Raw genomic sequence first — 22981 nt, 5'->3', positions numbered from 1 at the left:
ACCCTAGAGCAGATGCCCTCAGCAGTTATCTACTAGCGGATAAAGGTAAATGGAAGCCTTTTCCATCGGTCTTAGAAATAACAGAAAACAGGCCATTGGTCCATCGTGTTCACTCCCTTCGAGGCGCGTTTTGCGCCTTTACTGCTGCTGGCGTTTTGGCCCCGACTCCTAAATCCCTTTCTGTCCAGTAGTATCGCTATTCAGGCGTGTATTCCTCCAGAGTGTAAGTTGTCGCGCTTTGTGCGTTGGTGCACTCTCTGAGCTAGTTACGCAACGTATCTAACGCTGAGTGCATGCACAGCTAAAACCAGTTTGGACAGCAGTGATGCATCAAACTAGCGGGCATCATTACACCGCTATGCACATATAACTGTAGCACTGTTCTTGATCATACTATGTCCAATTGCTATCGCCATCATGCCTTGCTCAAAGCATACTTTCTTAACTGGCCCATGTCCGTTCGTGCACACATGAGCCCTTGTCGTCAGGAGAAGCCCAATTGCTGCACAGTCACACGTTTCTGACACTTATATGGCTAAGTTAATATAGGACGGAACAGTTGAGAGCTTCTGTTATGCTTGCCCGTTTTACATTGTGACACGTATCGAGTTGTCTGGGTGGTGTTTAACTGTTCGGGCAGCTATGTTCAATAATCTACAATTATAAGCCATCATGGGCACTGCTTTTAATTCGTAATAAGGATATAAAATATAATAGTGACCTGGCTCGTGGGATGGCTGAAATATGCTTGCCAGAGCAGGTGCCGGTGACCCAGTTTCCGTCCTAAGTGGCTGATCTCACGAATCATGCGGCGACTGCATCATGTAAACCAACCTCTCACGACCATGCCAACTACTTGTCAAAAATCACGAAATACTGTGAGTGTCATTTTATTGGAAGCTTATATAAGTGTTGGTTCATATGCCATACTGCCCTACGGCAGCCGTAGTGCTTTGCTGAGGCCTGCAGGAGCAGCAACACCAACAGCACCCTGTATAGCAACGGCAGCAGTACTCGCCTTGGTACCGGTTATTATTACAGCGTTGTTTTTGCTACCTCATCTCAGTGGACAATACTTCATGAAAACATTTTGGGGTTAAGCAAAGGGATCCGCTCGTGTCTCATGTTTAAGGGGGAGGGCCCTGTTTTACATCCATCCCGAAATAAAATCTGAGAGTGAAACCAACATAGCTTGTTCCAACGGAGCTCCATGCTAACAGCGGCAGCATCAGCAACCTCAACAATTTGCGGCAATAAAGTAGGCGACGGCATTTGCAGCGGGAGCAGCAGCAGCTTCTGTATGGTGATTTTAAGAAGCCATTGCCCTGAACATTTGGTACTGGGTAACTGAAGTCTGCCCGTACTGACCCATCTTCTGCATAAATTGTACTGTACGTCTCTTGGCTGCAATCATGCCGAGTGCTCCCTGCAGAGGGGCAGCAGCAACTTCATCACCAGTACCTTCGCAAGAAGCCGCAGCAGACGCTGCTGCAGCTACTGCAGGTGGCACAGCGGTAGCAACACTTTTGGGCGTTCAATCGCAGCAGTGTAAGAGAGCATTGCTCACGAGAAAGGCAAACCAGAGCAGCTCAACCGGCAAAGCGGCTCCAATATCGGCCAAGGCTCTCAGACAATTCTTTGGCCTTAAGCCTGCACAGGGCAGCGGGACCCTTACTACATCAGTGTCACCGCCGCAGGGAGCTCCTCTTGTTGGAGCAAGACAAAAAGGCGAGCAATGCGCAGCAGAAAAGCTGAATAGCCTCCCTGATGACTTCTCAAGAGTATCACAAGGAGCAGCAAAGGGATCAGACGCTCTATCGGCAGATGCTGCAACCGTTGACTCAACGGCGAAGATTTGTGGAGCAGCAGCTTCAGCAGGTGAATCACCATCTCTCAACGTAGAACTGCCCTGTTTGAGGCCGCAGCCGGCAAGCTCAGTAATTGAACAGTGCCAAATGGCAATTTCTGCAGAGAAATCGGCTGCCAACGTCTCGGTGCAAGTGCCCCCGAAAGCAGGGGATCTGGCTCACATTTTCAACTGGAGGCACAAACGTCGCATCACCCCATACAGCCTGAGTGGTACAGCAAGCGCCACTAACGAGGCGAATCTTAATAGCTCTGAGGGACATAAGAAACTGCAACGGACAGGAATCGCAGCGTCAGAATCTTCTCCTGACAGCTTTTGTGCTGGCATTATACCCAATGCGTGTGGAAGCAGCGGTGTGGACACCATCAAGCAGGAACGAACAGGATCGTCACGCACTTTGCAGGCGGACGCAGTGCCGAGAAAAGTAACAGCAGTCCGAGAACTGGAGCCTACAGCAGCATCCGCAACTACTCCCCATGCAGGTTGCATGATCTGGGGTTCTGGTAGAGAGAATTCTGCCAAGGCCCCTACAGCTTCAGCTCCAGCACCTACTGCAGGTCGCGATTTTGGGTCCGCTTATCCGGCTCGTCTTACACGACCCTGGGTAGATTTGCCCGAGCCGTTGATACTCCATGTCCTTGACTATGGCGGAAAGGAATTTGCAACGAGTGAGCACTTTATTTTTATGTTACTTTGCTGCTGCTTTATGCTGTTTTCGCTCTTGCTGCTGCCGCTGTTGCGACCCGAAGTTGCTTCGTGCTATTGCAGAAGCTTGCCAGATGGACTTAAGACGAATTAACTTCGGTGATTTTGAAGGCTTCGGCAAGGCATTGCCTGTGTTTTTGCGTCTGGCATTGTTGCTGCTTCTGTTGGCTCAGCTTGCCGTCGCTTTGCTGGGGTTATTCGCCGTCAGCGGAGGATCTTGCGCTTTTCTGGGGACGCTTCGACGTCTTCTGCAGAAGCTCTTATCAAGGCAATAATGAGGCAAGACACTGCTACACCAAAGAATATATACACTGTTCCAAGATTTGGGGACGAGCGAACAAGACACTAAGGTCTCACTGCAGCTCGTGCTAAGTTATTGTCCCACTTCGGTCATTCTGCCCTAAAGATCATGCTGGCGCATGGATGTGAACCCACTGCAGCTTGTGCGGGCGCATGTTGCAGCTCGCCAAGTTTGAGACTACTGGAGATAACCGCAGGGGGAAGCCTGAGTGCATCACAGATAGAGCGTCTCTCGCGAGCCCGTAGCAACGCTCTCCCCCAGAAGCTACAAGTCTTGGTGATGCGTCGGTGCAACAAACTTACAGACAAGAGCCTAAGGACACTTCTCCTGAGGTGTGCAGGAATGGAAACACTGTCGCCGCAATGGCATCCGTATGCCATTGACAATCTATTGCATGTGGCGCTGTTGGCGCTTCCGGCTAGCTTTTGCTTCGCTCTGCTCTTTTCGGTGGATATTGCATTCCAAACCGGTGCATTTCGGCTGCTGCAGGCTTCGTGACCTGCGTTGTGTAGATCTGCGTGACTCCTTCTCCTTGACTGATGAAGCCCTGTCAACACTGGGTTTGCTGCCTCGGCTCGAACGGGTGGCCTTGGGGCTGACAGTTGGAGCTCGGGGATGCTGCCGCCTTACTTGCCGATCAATCAAGGCCCTTCTGACACCGCAGCAGAAACAGTACCAGCAGCAGCAGGAACATGCACAACCTCAGCACGAAGTTGAGGAGTGCATAGCTCCAATCAAATTTTTATCCCTTGCCCGATGCAGCGAGATGAAAGACTTCACCGTCCTGGCCAACGCGAAAAAGACGCTCGTGAGCCTGCATTCTGTACCGCTCTTTGTGCTTCATATTCACGGTTAGCCGTTGTTGAAAACCTGCTTCTGTTGGGGCATTCTGGGTTGCTGACAACAGCTGATTGCTGGAAACATCCAGACCCTTCGTGATTTTGTAGGAGTTTCTTGATCTGCGCGGGACAGCTATTGATGACTCGTCCGCCACTGTCTTTGCTTCTCTACACAATCTGCAAGTCCTCGTTTTGGCAGGTGGGTAGTGCCAGCGGCCACAATATTGCTCACAGCAAGAGTCGCGGAATTACTGTTAGTGCTAGCTCTACAAAGACTTGACGGGCAGGTCGCTTGGCAGTGGAGAGAACGCCAGCCAAGTTTGCCTTTGTCGTTTTTGACCGTACACTCAGTGCTGTGGTTTCTTCCGGGTGCACAGACACTGCAGTAACCACGCTAACTGTATCGGCTGTTGTGGAGGGCTGCCCCAAGCTGCAGATGCTGGATCTTTCTTGCACTGGCCCTGTTTCTCGCGACTGTCTCTTTCGCCTGGCATTTTCTCTCCAGTCGCTTACGCGCCTTAAATTAAGCCACACGGCGTGAGCTGCTGGCCATTTCCTGTCTCAAAATTCGCCTGCATTTCACGCTGTTGGAGATTCCCACTTGACTGACTCATGCAACTCACGGCTTACTGTCAAATATGCAGAAGCAACACCGTAGAACGAAGCCACGCTTCGAGGAGCCGCTCTGTTTCTTCAAGTATCACCATCCGTGCCGTTCATGGCGTTTTGCTTCCTGCAGCATTTGCCTTTGTTGTCGCAGGGCTATCGATGATAGTTTGCTGGTGCACTTGCTGGCTGAGCTGCCTCTCCTTCGTTTTCTTGACGTTTCGCATTGTTGGAGGGTCACTTCCGCCTTTTGTGATTCTGGCTTCACTGTTGCTTCAGGTACTACTGTGGCAAATGTGCCTTCAGCTGCGCGATGCCTTTGCAGATTGTAGTGACTGAGACAATAGCTCGCTTCCTACTGTTTTATGGATTCCTCGCTTTCAAGTACTCAGAGACGATCGTCTGTGCACCGACTGGGACCGCGAGTTCTCTTCTTGTGGCCGTTGGTGCCCCTGTGTTAGAGAACGCGCTGCCCTGCGAAGAATTTCACATAGCCAGTATTGTTTTTGCTCCAATATTTTCGGCACAGGGAAGCAGCTGAGGCGACTAGGGTTATTTGGATGTAATGTGGAGAGACAGAGGGTCGAGGCAGCCCTTGTCCTTGCGGGCGCCACCAACGCTCGGTTGTCACTTCACAATGTGAGCTGATACGGTTGCCTTCAGGCTCTATTGCAATCTGCTATGCCGTTCTTGCGGACACTAGCCAATTTTTTGCTGCTGCCTGCCACTCCTGTGTCAGTAACATGCTATGGTGTTGCTTTGTATTCAGGAGATGGCTCTATTTGAAATGCCCCGAGTGTATGCCACAATGAAGGACTTGGACATTTAAAGATTGCCACGACTATCCCTGCCTTTTCATGGCTTCCATTCACATTTTGGAGCTGAGTGAAAGCCTCCGTGCAATATCGTGTAGAAGTCACTCTGGTGTTGTCCACTTGCTAACTTGCAAAGGCATCCGTGCCGGGCTGCAGCTGCAGTCTTGCTCCACTTCGGGAAAATAGCGGCGTTGTTGAGGGAAGGCCAATTCGCTGATTTTGTGTTCACTGCTCCTCATGCTTTACAGTTTCCTGTCGCATGACATGACTCGACGCCCACAAGCAGCCACTAGCTGTTTTCTAACAATGTGAATGCCTCTTTCCTTACGGACAGTTTTTGGTGTATCCGGTAGCATGGGTTTCCATGTGATTTACTGTTGATTTCTTTTCTGTGAACAGCGCACACTGCATTAGTTTCATGCATGAAATGCAGCTGACTAACTGAGCATCACGGGCCGCAGCCCTAAGTTTGTGCACCTTAAGGGAATGCTCATTTCGGCCCCTGCGCCATCACTTCTAAGGCTTTTTGAGCACCGGACCGGCAGGTAACTCGGTAGACTCTTGTTTAAATTCTTTGCGTTTGAATCTCCAGCCGAGGCGATTTTTGGTATTTGGAGCAAAATTAGCACGTTTCGTTCGCAGAACAGCTAAATGGGTGGGTCGTACAGACGAACTAGATGTTAGCTTCTTGAGTAGGGAGATGCTATGGTGCCGTCATATATTGGCCTCACAGGCTCGCTTGTAGAGCGCAGCGCATGCTACTCTCTGCGTTAGACAGCAGAGTTCAAGTTGCAGACCCTCCCTAGCACATGTGTGCGAAGCTACGCAGGCTAGTAATTAACAGATTGCGGCCAAAACGGGTCACTTCAGCAGTAGTGAGTAGATTTGTTAACTATCAAGAACTGGCGAGAGGTCAGCCAAGAAGTAGGTGGGCATACGTCGAGGCCGCCTCAGTCATGCCACAACAAAAGCTAGCATAGACTGCATTGGTTTCCAGCCCTTTCATTCGGTATGCTTAAGGCCATAGAGAACCGCTACCTACCGTAGTTCCACTGCATGATTCTACTTCCGCTACGGGGCCCTAGTGAAGAGCTGGCTGGAGTAAGTACTATTGGACGAAGGAGCAAGGCATGATGCAAAATGGAGTGTTACAGTGTTATTTTCATGACGTCTTATCTAGCCTTTGAGGCGTAGAAGTACCATCGCCAAACTATCACATATCCAGGAAACTTAGTCTCGAACTTTGTCTGTATTTGGCCTTTAGCGGTATTTACCTTCTTTTCATGAATAAATATCGTGTGTCAGAAAATCGCACTTGATTTTACACTGCGTCCATGGTCCAAAAACATGTGGCGCGGAGTTGCGTTTGCATTGCTTACCACTAAGAGACAGTCAACAGTCTGCTGGCAGTCTTCTTGGGACAGTCGATTCGCGAGAGCGTCTACATATAAACACAACAATATCCGCATATTTGTATGAAAATTGGTAGCCTGAGGTCAGTATTTCAACATTTGCTCCTAGCTTTTCGTTACCTGCTGTCTCCACGCCCCACCAGTAACCACCCATCAGACCAGCCACAATAACACACTTTACTCAACCACCACGCTCCAGCCCCATGTGACAAAATTTTCACCGTAAGGCACGGAAAAACAGCCATTTGCTTTTTCTCAATAGTGAAGACAAAGCTGCATATTACCCAATAATAAGTAGGCCCTCGGGTACTGAGCACTCGAGTGGTGGGGCACACAGCTGCAACCAAACCCAGCCAGCTACAGTCTCCTCGCCTTCTGCCCTCGTCACCTTAAAATGAAGTGCTAGAGCTGATTTTTTTGGCGTGTCTTACTAAGTGGTGGCGTAGCATTTGTGACTTCGGCACACTGCGGTTCCTCCTTCCAGGCTGAGGTCTCTACCGTTTCAGAATACAAACCAACAAGTTGGGACGATGAAAGCAGAGGGAGAGGGACGCAGTGTAAAGTGGTATAGCAGTGGAGGCTCGGGATTTCATCCAAAGGGCCTGTGTTCCGTTGTCCGCTCCCCGCCTCAAGGCCCCTCCGACCATGCAGAAAGGCCGCTCGCCGCGGACTTTTTCACCTTCAATGGGTCGTCCACAGTCATCGCTCACCGTCTGCTACCAACTCGCGAAAAGGCTGAAGAATTAGAGAGCTGCAAGCTGACCATTGCTGCGGCGTCGGCAGCCGACTGCGGCGTGACGGCCTTGGCCTCAGCGGAGGCCCATACGAATGAAGCGCCCCTCCAGCTGCTCGCAGGGTTGTCAAACGGCCAGTTATGGCTACTCGAGGTAAAGGAGCAAGAGCAAAGGGAGATCGGGGGACAGAAGCTCCCACGTTCCCTCACTGGCTCATCAAAGCAGCTCCTATGCTGCCGGATGGCCGAGCCTGTCGATATTGCGTGCTGCTACGTCACCAGCAAGGATGACACAGGACTGGCTGACGCAGACAAGACTAAGGAAGGCCTCAGCAAATGGGTTTTAATGGTGGTCGTGCTGTATAGCGACGGAGTTGCCGTTGCATCATGGCCAGACAGAAACCAAACAACGGAATTCCCGTGAGTTGGACCTGACCTTTCACGAATTACCGAACTATACATTCGCTATGCCACTTTCTCTGTGCAACGCTTTAGACTGCATATAATGCTGCGCTGCCTGAACTGTGCACAGCGTCGTGGACGGAGGGTGCCGTCTCACTCTGTCCCCCCGAGGCGACCATGCAGCCATCAGCACCAGAAAAAGGCGCCTGGTCCTGCTTAAGCGTGATGGGTGGCAGTTTAGCGTTTTGAAGGACTTCTCTCCTTTGAAGCTTACAGGATCTGCTGAGCCGCCACCTCAACCTGCTTGGTGTGAAGTTTGTTTTGTCAGCAGTGCCGGTGCCTCGTTAGCCACCCCATCATTGTTGTGTTCCGGTTATCTGGTCCAAAATTGTCCTAACAGCGCTTCGCTTTTCTGCGTGCAGGGTTAAAGAGGAAAAACTGCTGCTTCCAGGGGCTCTACAGCTCCGCTGTTCATCCAGATCAACTGCTTGGGAGGAGGCAACTGAGGCGCCGTCCTTGCCTCAGACCGAAGCCGCGTTCCCTTTGCTTTTTGTTCAGCACTTTGGTTTTATTGCCGATGGTAGAGTATCGGTCGGACCCAATGAGGGGGAAGGCGAACCGCTGATGTGCGGTGTATCCACCAGGGGCACCATATGCGTTTGGAGGATGCAACAAGAGGAGCCGCTTATGACAATACGCAGTAAATAAGCCACTTGTGCCCTCAGATCCACTGTCTTGTACTTGCGCACTTCTTCCACCATTTCATTGTCGAGTTACATGAGTTAGGAAGGCCTCCTCAGATTCTCTCGTGGGTATTTTGTGTCTTTTGTCCATCTGCAGATGACGGAAAGGCGCAGTTGCAGGGTATTTGCTTTCTTCCCGCCGTTGCCCCGTTTGCCTGCCTACTGCTGCTTCGAAGTGATGGTACTCTTGGCTTACTCTGCCTGTCCTCTGAAGACCTCTGCAATGCAGCTCGTTCAGCGGCACAGGCTCCTGTCGCCTCACCCACTGTTGACAAGCAGACGAGCCAGAATTCAAAGACTCCTTTGGCAGACGAGGAGGAGGCCGAGGGTGTGAAAAGTGAGTGGAACTGTGTTGGAACCACTGCTCATCAATGGACTTCGGTGGACGGCGGCAGGTCATTCGCACGTTTCTTCATCCCGTTGCTGGAATAGCTGACATGTTGAAAGAATGCGTCCAAAACATAAGTGCTTCTTATGTGGCCACGTGGGCGCATGGGCGCTTGCTTCCTCTGTTTACGTGCATCGGTTCGAGCTTTTGTAAGTTTAGGGGTGCGATTCCCTATTGAGCTGTTGGAAAAGTACTAGCTACATTTAACGGCTTGTGCTGCGCCATGTGTCATCATTCTATGTGTAGGCAGCAAAGCATCTGCGAGTTCAGTCGAAGCATTCCTGAGTCGGGAGGCTGCGGAAGCCTCCGCTGAAGAATCGGAAAACGAGGCGGAGGGGAATGAACTTTTTGACGGAATGGAGCCCGAGGAGAGAAGTACGCAGGCAGACAAGCATTTTCGTTGGCTGAATTGCATCTGTGAATTCCTTTGATAGCAAGCGCAGCCACGCTCATGTTGTTTGAAGATGGGCGCCTTCAAGTATTTGAGCAAACATTGTCTGCCTGCTGAGCGTGTGTTCAAAATGGAGGGTGCTGCAACCTGAACCACTTATGACAACGTTCCTACACAAATTTGCGGCGCGAACGCTCTTCTTTTCACTAACACTGAATTGGGTAGATATATAGAGGCAAGGACCGAAACGGTGTCGAGTGCTTGTATGATGATATGTGATGTGTTGCCCGCGGTCATGCTTACATCATACTGAGAAGGGCATGCTGGTCACATCCTTTTATTGGTTTATATTCATGTGCGATCATGCGTGCAGCTCCCCCCAAGAAACACAGTCGGAAGCGCCGGAAACGGCCGCTAACTGGAGCTGAAGAGGAGAGTGAAAGTAGCGGTACTGAGACTGGGGGCTTCCGCAGGACGTCAGTAGACGGAGAGGGGCTTGACGCTGGGGATGCTGAAACTGTCGCATCGAGCATTATTGCTCTACGGTCCGAGTTGCAAGAGGCTCAGGCAATGATAAATTCACTGTTCAAGAGGCAGCACTATATTAAACAGCCGATTGTTCATCCAGGTGGTGGGCCCAAGCCACTAGAAGCAGGAAAGCCGTGGTGCGAAAAAGCATCCGTCTTTGCACACTACAGTCCTATTTGTTTGAGGCTTTTCTATGCCAAACATTTTGCAGCCACCACAAAAGACTCCAGAAGCTTCACTGTTGCGTTGTACTTTTTGCATGTGCATGCCCATACGAAGGCGGCTAATGAGGCTCTCTTTCTGTTTTGTCACTGTGTGAGATAGTGGACGTTAGGTTCATGGCAAGGTGCCCGCTTGTCTCCAGTGCTGCTCCTTCAGGTGTTTGTTTTGGACTCATCTAGGGCATATAACCAAGACTGTGACTGCCGACAACTCTGTGCTTGATGTCTTTAATTTCTCGCCTGGTGCTGTTGCTGATGGCACGGCTCACAGAAAGTTGACAGATTTGCAAAATTCGTCAGCTGCAGCTCTCTGTAAGTAAAGTGAATCGCTACTGCTGCGGCGCGGGTGCAATCGCTACGGCATGGGTGCAGTAGATAGGTGTTGCATCGCTCAATACTAAGGGGTTGTTTGGCGAATGGGAGCTTTTGCTGCTTGTTTTGCAGGTAGAGCTGGTGTTGTCTTGGCTGCGTCAGGCTCCAATCACAGCGTCTTAGAGTTCCGGTAGGACTCTTCCGCCGTTCCTCTTGACTCCGTAATTCCCGGTCCTCACACAGCAAGGAGGCGCGTCATTTGATTGGTGCGCAGAGCTTTCTGCTCATCATGAACCACTCCATAATGATTGCATGCTGTGTTTACTGTGCGAAGCTCCTTTTTGGATGCGGGTTCGTGGCTGAAACATTTTTCGGAGGGAGAGGAGATTGTTGCCGTCGCTGCAGGGGATTCATTCGTGGCCGCAGTCACTGAAGAGAGGCAGGTCTAATTATTAACATAAGGGCGCTCACAGTTTTGCCGGATGCCGTTTAGCCGCTTAGGCATCGCACTTAGGCACTGGAGCCCGCAGTACCAACGAGAATGCAATCGGCATTTTATTGGAGGTGGTTGCCCTTCTGCGAATGCATGCGAAAGCATGTCCCATTTCATCGGCTGCAGTTACATTATCTGCAACCCAGGTGCATGCATGTCCTGTAACTTGTTGCTTCAGGACGCTGCGCATCTTCACATTGGGAGGGACACTGCTATACACAGCTGATGTGTTTGGGAAGCCTGTTTCGCTGTGTGGTTCTCAGCAATTGCTGATCGTTGTGACACAAACAGGAAGCAGCGAAGGGTTTTTGCAGCTGTATTGCTACGTGATGCATGTTCACCCGAGCCCAGCGTGCGAAAATGCCGCATTTCGTCTGCCTATTTCTTGTTTAAAGAGGCGATTGGCAGCTCCGCCTGCCGCAGCCGCTTGTATTCCGGAAGTGGACATTATTCATGAAGGTTAGGTGCTGGTTAGGCTTATCGTGAAGCAACGTAGACGCGAAGGCCCACTGCGTGGTCAGTATGAGATTTCATGCAAGTTTTTGGAAGCTTTTGCGGCCACTCTTTGCCTTTATGCATTTTCAGGTTTCTTCGACGTGGGTTCCCCACTAGATTGGATCAGTGTTTCTCCTGGAGGAATGCCCGCAGTGAAGGATACTTCGGGCAAGTTTAGTCCCGTAACGTCCCTGCCAATCAGGATATCGTAGGACTTAACTGGCAGTACGTGCAGGTATGCACGGAATAGATCTCGGGCTAGGTGACCCGTGGAAACTCGAGTTCCTATGCTTCATGAAGTGCAGCGACCATAACCGTGTTTCTGTTTTCTAATTGTACTTGGCTTAGGAATCGTTCGCGGGCTGCTACCGGTTGCCTCCACGAGTGTTGGAGGGCTGTCATACGCATTCAGATGGGTGAAGCTATGCTCGCTTAGGGAAGCGTCAGCCACGGCGCCTCTATTCCCAATTATTATCGACGAAACGAAAGTCAGTGAGATCAGATAAGTTTCTTTTTCTCAGCGTCGCCTCTATTGTCTTCTTTACGTTTTATTCGTTTTCTTTTAGGAGTTTGTTCTCCTGGTTACTTCATGTGTTTTATTGCTTCAGGGGGAATTGGGTGTCGTCCGTCTAAAGGCGAATGAAGAAGGTCTCTCGTTTCCTGATTGTTCCGTTGCCGATGCTTTTTTCGGGTACACAATGGAGCATATCCCTCTCCGCATACCCTCGCCTGACCTCTGGAAATACAGTCGGTGGCAGAGGCTTCTACGGCAGGATAAACAACTCAAAGGGGTTGGAGATGGGGGAGGGGATGCCGCGCTCGTTCCCTGGCCGCAATATGACGAGCTGAGGTTTCAACAGGAAATGGCCATCAGACAACTGAATCATTTTGTTAGCATATGTGGAGGGTCAACCGTTGGTGGCGCCGAAGGGGATGCTGAGGCCAGGGAAGCTCAAAGAAAGCTTCAGCTTCTTAGCAAACGGCACGACAAATACTGCCTGAGAGGCTTCGCTAAGTGTACAGATGACAAAAGGGTGAGGGGCCAAATTTTCGGCAAAGGCCCTGAATCAGCACATAGGCACTATGTCGCGTTGCTACATCGTCTGTGAGCGGAACTTTCTCATTACCCACCAGCTGCAGGCGTCATGTTTGAGAACCCCCACTGTCTCTCTACTTCATACCACCGCTTGTACGGGGACCAAGAAGGATATGACTTGTGCGGTGAAGTACCATCAGAATTCCACGCCGTTTCATGTAAATGCACGAGTTGGCTGGATGCTTCGTATTTGCAGCTTCATGGCGTAGCCAAGGAAATGGCGCTGAGACTGAAGAACGAAAACGCCCCCCAGCATGCTCGTTCGCTTCTAGATTCAGATACGCGGCTCCAAGCAGAGTATGTTAATAGAATTCTCAGAATACTCTCAGTGGCTCTGGTACCTTAACCCAAAACGGTAACAAGCGTGTCAAATCGTACTAAGCACTGCTGCTAGCCAGCGTGTATAAGCAGATAAGCAGCTTCAAAGGAGCAGCTGTCATCATGACGTGTGGAAAATGTTGAAACGAAGATTGAGCATGTACGGTCTTGGCGATAGGTAGGAACCGCTGCGACTGCTCCAGCACTTCCGACTTTAGTGTCGGAACGAACTTTGCAGTCGCAAATTTATCATTGTTCTATGTTTATTTGTGCACGCTGCAGGCAGCTTAGAGAGGCCCTCTTGTGGCAAGAGCAGCAACGCCATAGTTTTGGTGCGATTGCAACAGCAGCAGCAGAGACAAATGCGGTTCAGAAGGAAAACTGTTCGCCTCCACAAGACTCATTTAAACAGACGGAACAGAAGGGCTCGACTTCTGGAGAGGCATGCTCTGCATTACCTACCGAGAAAAGATCAAGCATTCAAAAATTGATCCAGGTCCGCTAAAAAAATTAGGCACACCTTCCACGTAAACTCGAGTACTTAGACAGTCTGTCTCTCCATTGTGGGTCAGAAAGCTATAGCCGGCCTGTCGTCTCAGCAGGCATAGTTTTATGTTGTGCTGCTGTAGTTGAACTCTGGAATGCACTGGTGTCAACGCAGTGGCAGCAGCTGCAACAGCAGCAGCAACAACGGAGAGGTGGTGATGTTGGCCTGGCTATGCTATTCGACGGCCAGAAACGTAGAGCATCTGAGTCGGGACTTGACAGGGCGCCGAAAAAATCGTACTTCCATAAGGCAGACTAGAGGATGGATACCATCTAGAATCTCCGCGGAAGGGCTAGACAGGGGAAATCAGAAGGCCATTTTTGAAATATTCGGAAAGAAGCGCCTGTCATACTACGTTACTCCAGTGGCGGAGCCTCAACGAAGCAGGACACTATGGCATCCCAAAGATGCCGCTTTTGTTAAGCACCACTCGAAAATATTGGGTAGTTCCTTTGTCTCGAAGAAGGAATGAATGTGTTTGTTCGCTGTCGTCCACAATGGGCTACAGAGCAATTTCTTGCTAGGTACGCACGGAGTAGTGCCCTCAGGGCCTCTGTGACTGCCTTTCGGCAGAGTTCTCATCTATGGAGGAAGCGTTAGCAGTACTGTAGAAGTTCTAATTGCTGCTTGGGTTTAATATGTGGGAAAGGACTTTATTGGGGGAACAGCGCAACGAGGCGCTTGCACTTCTTGGGTGGCAAGCAGTGTTCTGTGTTTGACGGATGTCAACCGTGTCCATGAAGCCGTTTAGCGCGGCTGTGTGTTGGCCGGAAATAAACAGTCAGACGGCGTGCAGTCCCCAGAAAATCGATAAGCTGACTCCCGCACACGTGTACGTATAGTGCAAGAAGCTCTGTGCTCCAGCAGCTGACCGTCTATTGGCTTTGCGCTCTGAGGCATAGAGCTACCGCTGTGGTGTGCGGAGCGCCCCTTTCCGTGTTATCTCCAGCGGTGAGCTGCTCTGCGAGTACGAAGGACTGGCTACCTTTAAATGTCATAAGTATTCATGCGCTGGCAGTAATATTCAGGTCTTCGTAGTACTGCGTAGCTGCAATGGTGCGAACGGCAGTACAGCACTTCCCAACTTCCTCTTGCTAAGATGCCCTACAAACTCCCACTTTGTCTACCATAAAAACAAAGTAATTCCGAGCTAATAAAAAGTAGCTGCTGACACAACAGGTGGGATTCACCGCCCGTTAGTGCCGCAGGAACAGCCGGACTCTTGTCTGGTTGCCCCCCCAGCAATGAGCACATTTAGCGAGACATCCAGTGGTGCATAACAAGCAGTGAAGCCCCTAGAACAACTATGCAAGCGCATTTAAACAAATCCGCAAATATCGGCGTCAGCAGACGCAACAGCTGAATGGCAACGCGAACTCGAAGTCTGTCGTGAAGGTCTACAGGGCTTGTCACCAGATGAACACGCGTGAAGTAAACGAGCAGTCTTTCTAGAAGTCTTCACTGTCAGCACCGTGAGAGCAATGATAGACAGGTGGAGAGGTGGGTCTAAACGACTTCTAGGTTTGCGCAATCGAATCCGCGGTCGCCAGCAACTCTGAGTGAAACGCCTCCTTCTGCTGCAAATGCCGAACAGTTGTTTGGGTCATCGTCAATGAGCAGCACCTGTTCCTTTGAGACGCCGAAGTGCTCAAGAACCTTCGCGCAAGCGCATGACTATTTCACGCATGCGTGCTTACAACAGCAGCATGCGCAGTCACTATTCACTGGTGCCGTGGGCCCCAAAATATCGATTTAAAAAATTGGGTAAGCCTGTTCAGCTGCACTTCTTGCTGAACAATGCACCCCACCCACCCACCAGCCTGAACGAAAGCAGCAACACATGACTAGCATCGAAGACCAACCTTGCTTATGTGAAATGACTTGCTAAAAGGCATAGGTTCCTTTAAACCCAAGACCTTGTAGTCAGCTGGCCACTGATAAAGCCTGAAAATACGAGGCGAATCACAAAAAACAGGCAGGGCGTAAGTTGTATCACAGCCAAGAGTCTTTCTTCACTTAGTAAAAGCCTCCAAAAATGAAGCACTAGTGCAAATGCTCTGCCTCCTCACTGACGCAAACCATGCGTTTTCGAAGTAGTCATTCCTCAGCCAAGAAGCTCACGGGGGATAAAAGGGAAACACCGCGTCTACTTTGAACGAGGCAGCGCTTCCTTCAAGCACACGTTGCACTAGCGGCTCGCCTGCAATGCGGTCTGGACGTGATGCGATAGCCCTTGGATCTGCACGCATTATCCACCTAAACAGCGTCAGCGTGTGCTTTAATAGCACCGCGAGGACTTGCAGCAGCTGCTACAAGTAACAAGCATGAGCTCCACTTCAGTCTACAGAAATTCACCTCCAAAGGTCACCACGGCAATAGGAATCCCGCGAGAAGTGGCCGCCGACGCGAACGCATCAAAGTCAGGAGAGAGGGACGTAAATATTGGGTTATCTGGCACATTCGAAGCGCTGCCACCTGGTAAGAAGAACGCACCAAAGGCGTCAGGCTTTCTCCAACACTCCCCAACAGCCACAGTCCGCTCCACAGGTATGCAAGTATTAGCTAGCTTACACCTAGACACATGCAGTGATCGGCTAGACTGCCGGTGAAAACCCGCATAAAGAGTCATGGCTTAATGGAGATTTCCGCACTGTGTGCGCGGGTGCACTTGCCTGAATGCACAGTGATCATGGTTAGATCGAAGTCAACAGCAATGACACGAATGCCACCTGTTTTCACAGCGTCAGCAAGAGCTGTGCATGGTTCTTTTGCCGACAAGGCCTTGCAGAGAAGCTTCTTCAGTCGGAGCGCCGTGGTGCCTTTGCTGAAACTGCTTTCTGCTGCCGTGGATGGCAACGCCATTGAAGCAAATATAAGGAGTATCAGGAGCCAGCTAAAGGACCTTATCCAGTTTTCTGCGCGGAAGGCCTGCTTGCTGCTGCGTTCCAAAGATGCACGGCGCAGCTGGCCCGTATTTGCATCACCTGACCAGGTTAGGCAGGTCAGGCGATGACTCTGCGGGTTTTTCACGTTCGGTGAAAGCGTGTGGGGCGCGAACGGCAGACCTGGAGATGCGCTGGCGAGAGTCCACTTCTGCATTGAAACAATACCTGGCGTTGAGTTCCCCTCACGCATTTCGAGTATCCTCCTAGTACCTCACCACTATAGCGAACATATGAGCCAGTTTACACGCATAGCTCTCCGAGCCACGACGCCATCACCCACGCCAGCAATATTTCTAGAAAACTACTGGAGGAAAGGTTTGACGCCGTCTCATTGCAGTGAGGAAAACAGCACTAATTGGTGAAGGCGCGGACAACGCGAAACTTGCCGAGCTTGCGAAGGCATACGGCCTTGCTTGTCTCTTCTGTGATATAGTATGGGCACAATATTCCTCAGCAAATGGAGGTGTATGCTCTGGATACCTCTGCGTTCCCTGCAGAAGGATGTGCGAGCCTCGTCTGCATACAAGCCCTCAACGCTCTGGGTGAGATCGAGCAGCTGCGGCCCTAAAACGTCGCCTCCATTTTAGCAGTTGGCTAACCTCCTGCACGAATTACAGGCATCCGTTAATTTTTTACAGTTAATTAAATAAAACCTTGCGGAAACTAGTAAGGAACGGTGCTTTCCTCCGACCCACCAAGCGAAATCCTTTGCCTTTCGTCTCCGTTGGGACTTCGGCTGCACCAGATACCGGCACCCTGTACTTAGAGAGTTAAATTTCAAAAGGCATCTTCTTATATTCATGTCTCCATGTTACGCCAAACTATATTGTGAGGTGGGTTGCAGTGCACCACTAGCAAAGTTTGCTCTAATGGCATCATGCCGGTTCTAGAGATCTATGCGCCGGTGGCGGGGAGTCGTGCGCTGTATAATGTGTCAATGGGACTCTAAAATTACTCTTTATTCACTGTCTTCGTGAACCGGTCTGGGAAAAATGATGCAACAAGCTATTGGCTGTTTCTGAAGTGAACCAGGCGCATTTTGTATGCTGCGAAGGAGCCAATGCAAAATTCTACTGATGCGCTAACGAGCGTTCGGCGAAAGGGTCCATGCTCCTTAGGTTGCAAGGAAAATCTTCATACTGTGGGTTTCCGTTGCTTAACATGCATATATTTGATTGGCAAGTCCGAGTTATGTCCTACAACGGGCTGGTGCACGGCGGAAATACTGTTCGCAGGCGGGCCTGTGGGAGCAAAGATAGGAACGGACCGCTAGTCTTCAGGTGTTGCGGCACAACATCCGTTTCACACAGTAAAAGGGAACAAATGGCCTGTCAAAGGACCTCTTTACACATCCAGCGCAGCCGCGTCAGCCGTAGCGACCTAGCGTGCAACATCCGCTTGAGTTTCTGACGCTATATTGCATCCAAGGAAACTAGTGAACTATTGAGAACAGTTCTACACAATAGGAAGGTCACTGTACTCCTGCTGGAGAACTCTTGGTAGAAGGGTTTGAATAACGACTCCATATTTACTGACTGCCTTAGGTAACTAAATCTACCTGTACGTCGATGTTCTGAGAATTCATATTCAGTTGGCGAATCAATAGGATACCTCTGTTGCTCCTATGCAAAATGCTCTATACATTCCGTCCTTCAATGCAAGAGCACTTGTCATGACTAGCCAGAGCCACTGTTTTCAAGTGTACGCACCTTGTTCTGCATGTTACTCGGTATTCAGTGAAAAAACAGTTGCGCACAGCCACAGGCCTGATGTACTTCTCTCTCCACATGATCTATGGAGTTCTTTCCCATCCCGTGACCGATTTGCCTGAGCTTGAACAACTGGCGACGACACAGTAGCTCCAGCCGCAGCCACATGTACCCCTCTATACTACGCCGGTGGGCATTCCGACATTCGCAGGGTGAAAACGTGTTCATAGACTGAATAATATCCTTCAAGGCGAGCTGCTTATGGCTTTGGAAGAATAAGCTTCTGTCTAAATTAGCAGCAATTCAGGGTACTGTACAACAAATTTCTTCTCAGCAGGCTTCAGATACGATCATGTGTTGCAGTGTTGTTGATACAGCATTTTCATAAGCTGCTCCGCGCAGATCTGTTGCTGCTCCGCTGATATGCTGCTTCCCGACTACTCTAGAGCCGCTTCGCATCTCAAACTTTCATTTAAAGTGTGGGAACACGGAACTGTTTCCACCAGACTTCCGAGGCTCTTAACAAGCTACCAAGCCGTGTAACTGTCTGGAAGTCTCGCAGCCTCCAAGGTGAGCTGCAAACGTCTGTGCAAATGGGAAGCAGACCGCTTTCATATTTTCTGCGGCATGCATGTTTAGGAATTGACCAAAAACTCGCAAAAAGCATGAATGCTTCACTCAAGTGTGGAGCAAAAAGAGAAAAAAAATGAGAAACTTGAGAACTACAAAAGGCGACTTAATTAATACGGTGCACCACACTTTGTTGGGCATCAGTCAGTCTGCTGTTGACCCATCATTGCTGGCTGGCTGGCTCAAAATTTCTCTCGCTCGCGACTTAAACTCACTGATGCATTCCCAAGCCCTACGTGTGCATCCAAGCTCACTCATTGCTATGCAGCACGCAAGCAACTTGTTCATGTGTATGCGAAGCTCCATAATTACAAAGCCTAGTTTCCGCAGCAGAATCCGGCTCTTGCTGGACATTCTCCTGTCCCTCTCTTGTTCTGCTTCGCGCTCTAGAAACACGGGGTCTCCCCGTTGGCCTCCAGCCTCCTGAACAATTTCACATAAAATGTTTAGCCCATGCATTTACAGACGCCACAATGAGCAAGACAGCTTTGCAGTAATGTCAGAAAGTCTGCCAGCAAGGTCATCAAATTCCGCATGTGGTAGCCACAAGTTCCGGAAGCAGTGGAAAACAGGCTTGTCATGTAAACGTACATGGATAGCCAAAATCGCCTGTTGAGCCACAGTCGTCACCGGAGGCATTTCGGAGTGAGCTGACGCGCTCAAAGATGAGTCACCAAACATCGTTTCCTTGATCATCATCCCTGGCAGGCCCAAATGCTCATACTTCGGCACCTGAAGCTGCGAAGCAGTTTGACGGCTTGCTCTGGGAGTGTCATGGTCAAGTACGAGTGCAATTATCTTCACGGCAATTCTCTCTATGAGATTTTTATTTTCAAGCATTGATTCATAAAGGAGCGAAAAACGTAAGTTTCGCTCCTGAAATTTTGCGTCAACTTTTTCGAAGCCTGCATGAACCAAAAGGCTGGCCAGACTCTGGGCTGCCAATTCTGTAGACCCTATGGCACAAAATTCGTAGGCCCTGCGCAAAAAAAGAACGTGCGAAGTACAATGCGATCCCGCTCGTCTAGAGTGCTTTATCAGATGAATCAAGGCATCAGAAATGACATCTTAGTTCAGCGCGCGGCCAGTTCTTGCATGTGCACTAAACCCCTATCAGCGAACTGTGCAGTGTGCCTTACAAAACACAAACAAGAGATGCAAGTGCCACAGGCGCGATCAGCGGCGTTAATGGAGCACAGCTCGACCAGATCTCCGCGACAGTATCATATGTGTCCAGGGCAAAACAAACTGCAGAAGATTTCCTGAAGAGCTCCTGGCTTTCTGAAACAAACAAAATGCTTACATGGGGCAGCTAAGCATGTTGCATTTCCAATGCTTTTTAAGAATGCTTCAAAGTGAAAATGCTGTAGCTCAACAAACATCTTTGGCCCCATCGATACCAGAGCAATCCGCAAAAAAACACCACAGCAAAAAGGCCAAAAAACGACCTACTGCAAGCTCACCACAAGCTTTCTCTACGTGTTCCAGTAGCTGCCGAAGAGCGTTCATCTGTGACTCGCGCTGTTGACTTGCAGCTTTTGCTGCTCGCTCCGCCTCCTCACGCTGAACGTCAGTCATAGCAGCGTGAGGCACTACTGGATCCTGCTCAAACAATTGCCAACTACCAGTGCCAAAATGTCCGTCGAAAAAACTTGTTCCCGCTATCAGGCCCTGGTTTGCTCCCTTTCCCAACTCAGGCTCCATCAGAGACGCCATTTTATCCCAAGTTTCAGTCGCACGTTGCAAGCTCCGCAACTGCGTGTGTATTAGACGGGAACTCTGCTCAAGTTGCCTCAATGCAGTAATTGCTCTTTTGCCAGCGCCGGCAGGAGAAGTGTCCAAGATATCCGCCTTTTGTGAACAAGCACACAAAAAGAAGGTCCACGTGCTACAGATACTGATTGCTGTAAAAAACATCTTTAGAGTGAGCTGAATGGCGTGGACACCATCGTTCGGCAAACTACTGCGCAAAGACAACTACAAAGTGCTTACATCATTTCCGGACTCATCCATTTGCCCACGGGAAACTGAAGAGCTCATAGCGGAGGATAAACGGGTGAAGCTCCTCTTCAGTCGTTCTCTTGCAAAATCCCGGTAAAGAGCATCGATGGAGCTTCCTCTCCCACCTGGAGCTCTGAAGGCGCCATTGCCGCTGTTGCTTTGCCTGTTCATCTCATCCTTACGGTCACCGCTTGAGCCGCTCCCAAGACTTAGCACCTGCTCGAAATTCGAATTCACCCCTCTTGTGGTGCCCTGCCTAAGTGGAGTAAATATGCTGAGTTCGCCCAACCGCCGACGCTCCGCATCTTCCTGCATTTTCCTCACGAGATCCTTAAAGGAAGGAAGACTTCCACGAGAGCCCGCAACTGAACTAGATCTCTGGTGACGAAAATTCTCCGGAACGTGAAAAGAGCCCTTTACAGGCGGAATGCCCATGATAGTGCGTTGACTCCGAATACTAGCGGGACGGCCAACAGGCTGACTAGCAGAAAGCAGTGAACTTCCCATTCGTCCACCATAAGCCGCACTTTCTGCTTCTTTCAAGCCCCCCCGCAAGCTTCGCGAATACTCAATCCCTTGCTCTCCATCAGTGCTACGTCTTCTGCTTCGCATATTGCTGGATGGCCACCGATCTGGAAAGTCAAGCACTCTGGACCGCGGGCTGGTAGCGAGCCAACCCGAGACGCTCTCTGGCGCGACATTTCTTGCTTGTTCGTCATATTTCTCAAGCCTTCTTACAGGCGTCTTTGAAGTCTTTGGCCTTGTTGGATCTGAGAGCACAGCAGCAAATGCAGGTTGAAAGGGTGGCTGTAGGCCAATGAGATGTTATCGCCGTAGTGGAACACATTTCGCATGGATATGCATAGAGCCCACAGCGCTCATCAAAAAACCAGAAATCAGCTGTTGGCTTCAAGTGTTCATTCCGTCCGTGGAGCCGGCCATTGGCCACTCCTGTTTTGGGTTCGGTGTGAAGGCAACGCTTACCAACAACTGTGTAATTCGTGGATCCGAGGATCCACCAATCGCCTGCCTTGCCATCTGTCTTCGTGGGCAGCTGTGCAGTTCCACCAAGAGAGCCACGCGTCGGGCCTAGCGTGGAAGTCTGCATGCTGCCGGGACACCAATAGGAAGTCAGCTGTTGCTCTGGTCAGTGAGGACGCCAGTGACCCACTAGAAGGCTCCAAGAGAAGGGGAAAGACAGTTACAGTGAAGGAATAACTGAAAAGACTCTAATGTGGGTAAATAAGTTAAAAAATTCCCATTTGACAGACAGGCTATTGTCTTCTTTCTCGCTTCGCATCGGCCCATGATTGCAGAAGCACGCAGAGTACCGTAAGTTATCTCCAAGGAGATTAGACAAAGCTCTCGCTTCAGCGTATGCGCCGCGTGGAAACAGCCTGATCCGGCAGAGCGCATGAAACTAAAACTGACCAGTCCCTTGCGAATCGATGAGCTCGAACTAGCATTTCGTTTGGCCAGACTGCCACCGCCCGCCCCAACATGAAAAAAAGTAGTACCTTTCAGTACATAAAAATTTATATTACAGGCTTGGTCCACGTTGGTCGCATGCTTGAGGCCGGTACTTGGCACCGGACAATGAGGGGCCAGAGTTCTCAGGATGTTTGCCGGTGTGTGGCTCGAGCCCGTGTCTCTAGGTCACAGCTTACTGGGCTGAGTTTAGCCTTTAATAACTATAATTGAACACTTTAGGAGTTAGCGTGGGACAATCAAGCCCTAAGGCCCTACCAGTACGCAGTATTAATTCCACGAGCCTTTCGCGCGCCCATCGAGCGACCCATCCATGTTTCACCAAGCACAGAGTAGTGGCGCTCGCAAATGACCGGCTCCTCACACATAGAAGCATTATAGGAAGAGTATTTTGCTCATGAATGCAGTTTTAACGGCCTGGAAAACATGCCGAGCACATCACCTCCCCATAACTGAAGAGGTCGTCCATGGTGCGACCGCTGGAACAACTATTCAAGGAAAGTGCCTTGCTCAAAGAGGCCTGTTCATGGAGGCCTGTTCATAGTTTCAGAACCTAAAAGGGCAACTGCATTAAAATTCGAGAGTTCCAGAGGTTTGTCACTAGAAAATTTACGTTCTGAAGCTCTCCACTGCCCTGCTGGCCTTGAGAGGCCTCTCCGGACGCAGAATAGCCTGGCGTCCCGGGCCTGGCATCACAAGATCCTGCAGAAGGCAACTGGCCAAGAAAACCCATCCGCTCCGATATTTCTGAAGTTCCGGTTTCACTGGACAACCTAACCCGACACAGAATCAAAACTGTCTCGTAGATTAGCAACTACTACTGTAACTGCTGCCTACTGCCGCGTATATGAAGCGTACATAGCACCCAGTAAGCACGCTTCCATACGAGGGCAAGACAGTCGTACAAGCCAGCTCCTTCGTAGTCAGTTTTTTGTGCACTCTCTCAAATTCGTGCAATGCTTTTCACCTAGGAGTTCGGGCCTTGGGCCTGTAAAG

The 22981-nt window shown here is 50.2% G+C and overlaps 4 protein-coding genes across 4 annotated transcripts; 2 read left to right on the top strand and 2 right to left on the bottom strand.

Moving 5' to 3' along the window:
- Window positions 1–1412: 1412 nt before the first annotated feature.
- Window positions 1413–5147, top strand: ENH_00002560 (Chromosome II, complete genome, related; the record flags this gene model as incomplete). The annotated part of the gene is made up of 9 exons (XM_013583960.1): window positions 1413–2535; window positions 2746–2815; window positions 3035–3205; window positions 3363–3681; window positions 3821–3911; window positions 4090–4249; window positions 4473–4597; window positions 4848–4957; window positions 5088–5147. The coding sequence occupies 9 exons, from the start codon at window positions 1413–1415 to the stop codon at window positions 5145–5147; spliced, it is 2229 nt and encodes a 742-aa protein (XP_013439414.1).
- Window positions 5148–7075: 1928 nt separating this feature from the next.
- ENH_00002550 (hypothetical protein, conserved) lies at window positions 7076–13470 on the top strand (the record flags this gene model as incomplete). Its single annotated transcript, XM_013583959.1, has 14 exons — window positions 7076–7698; window positions 7811–7987; window positions 8103–8380; window positions 8521–8760; window positions 9058–9186; window positions 9576–9833; window positions 10396–10453; window positions 10935–11215; window positions 11342–11428; window positions 11600–11739; window positions 11860–12285; window positions 12544–12644; window positions 12948–13161; window positions 13327–13470. 14 exons carry the CDS (start codon window positions 7076–7078, stop codon window positions 13468–13470), a joined length of 3156 nt encoding a protein of 1051 aa, XP_013439413.1.
- Window positions 13471–14718: 1248 nt separating this feature from the next.
- ENH_00002540 (p36 protein, putative) lies at window positions 14719–16074 on the bottom strand (the record flags this gene model as incomplete). Its single annotated transcript, XM_013583958.1, has 5 exons — window positions 14719–14868; window positions 15075–15156; window positions 15334–15451; window positions 15568–15687; window positions 15864–16074. The coding sequence occupies 5 exons, from the start codon at window positions 16072–16074 to the stop codon at window positions 14719–14721; spliced, it is 681 nt and encodes a 226-aa protein (XP_013439412.1).
- Window positions 16075–18640: 2566 nt separating this feature from the next.
- ENH_00002530 (hypothetical protein, conserved) lies at window positions 18641–21605 on the bottom strand (the record flags this gene model as incomplete). The annotated part of the gene is made up of 6 exons (XM_013583957.1): window positions 18641–18919; window positions 19088–19475; window positions 19636–19777; window positions 19960–20347; window positions 20489–21267; window positions 21482–21605. 6 exons carry the CDS (start codon window positions 21603–21605, stop codon window positions 18641–18643), a joined length of 2100 nt encoding a protein of 699 aa, XP_013439411.1.
- Between the last annotated feature and the right edge of the window lie 1376 nt (window positions 21606–22981).

The sequence above is a fragment of the Eimeria necatrix genome, genomic scaffold (genome assembly GCF_000499385.1).
Source record: "Eimeria necatrix Houghton genomic scaffold, Enh_scaff107, whole genome shotgun sequence".
In the NCBI taxonomy this organism is placed as follows: Eukaryota; Apicomplexa; class Conoidasida; order Eucoccidiorida; family Eimeriidae; genus Eimeria; species Eimeria necatrix.
Note: the sequence above shows the minus strand (reverse complement) of the source record. Positions and strands in the feature narration are given on the sequence as shown.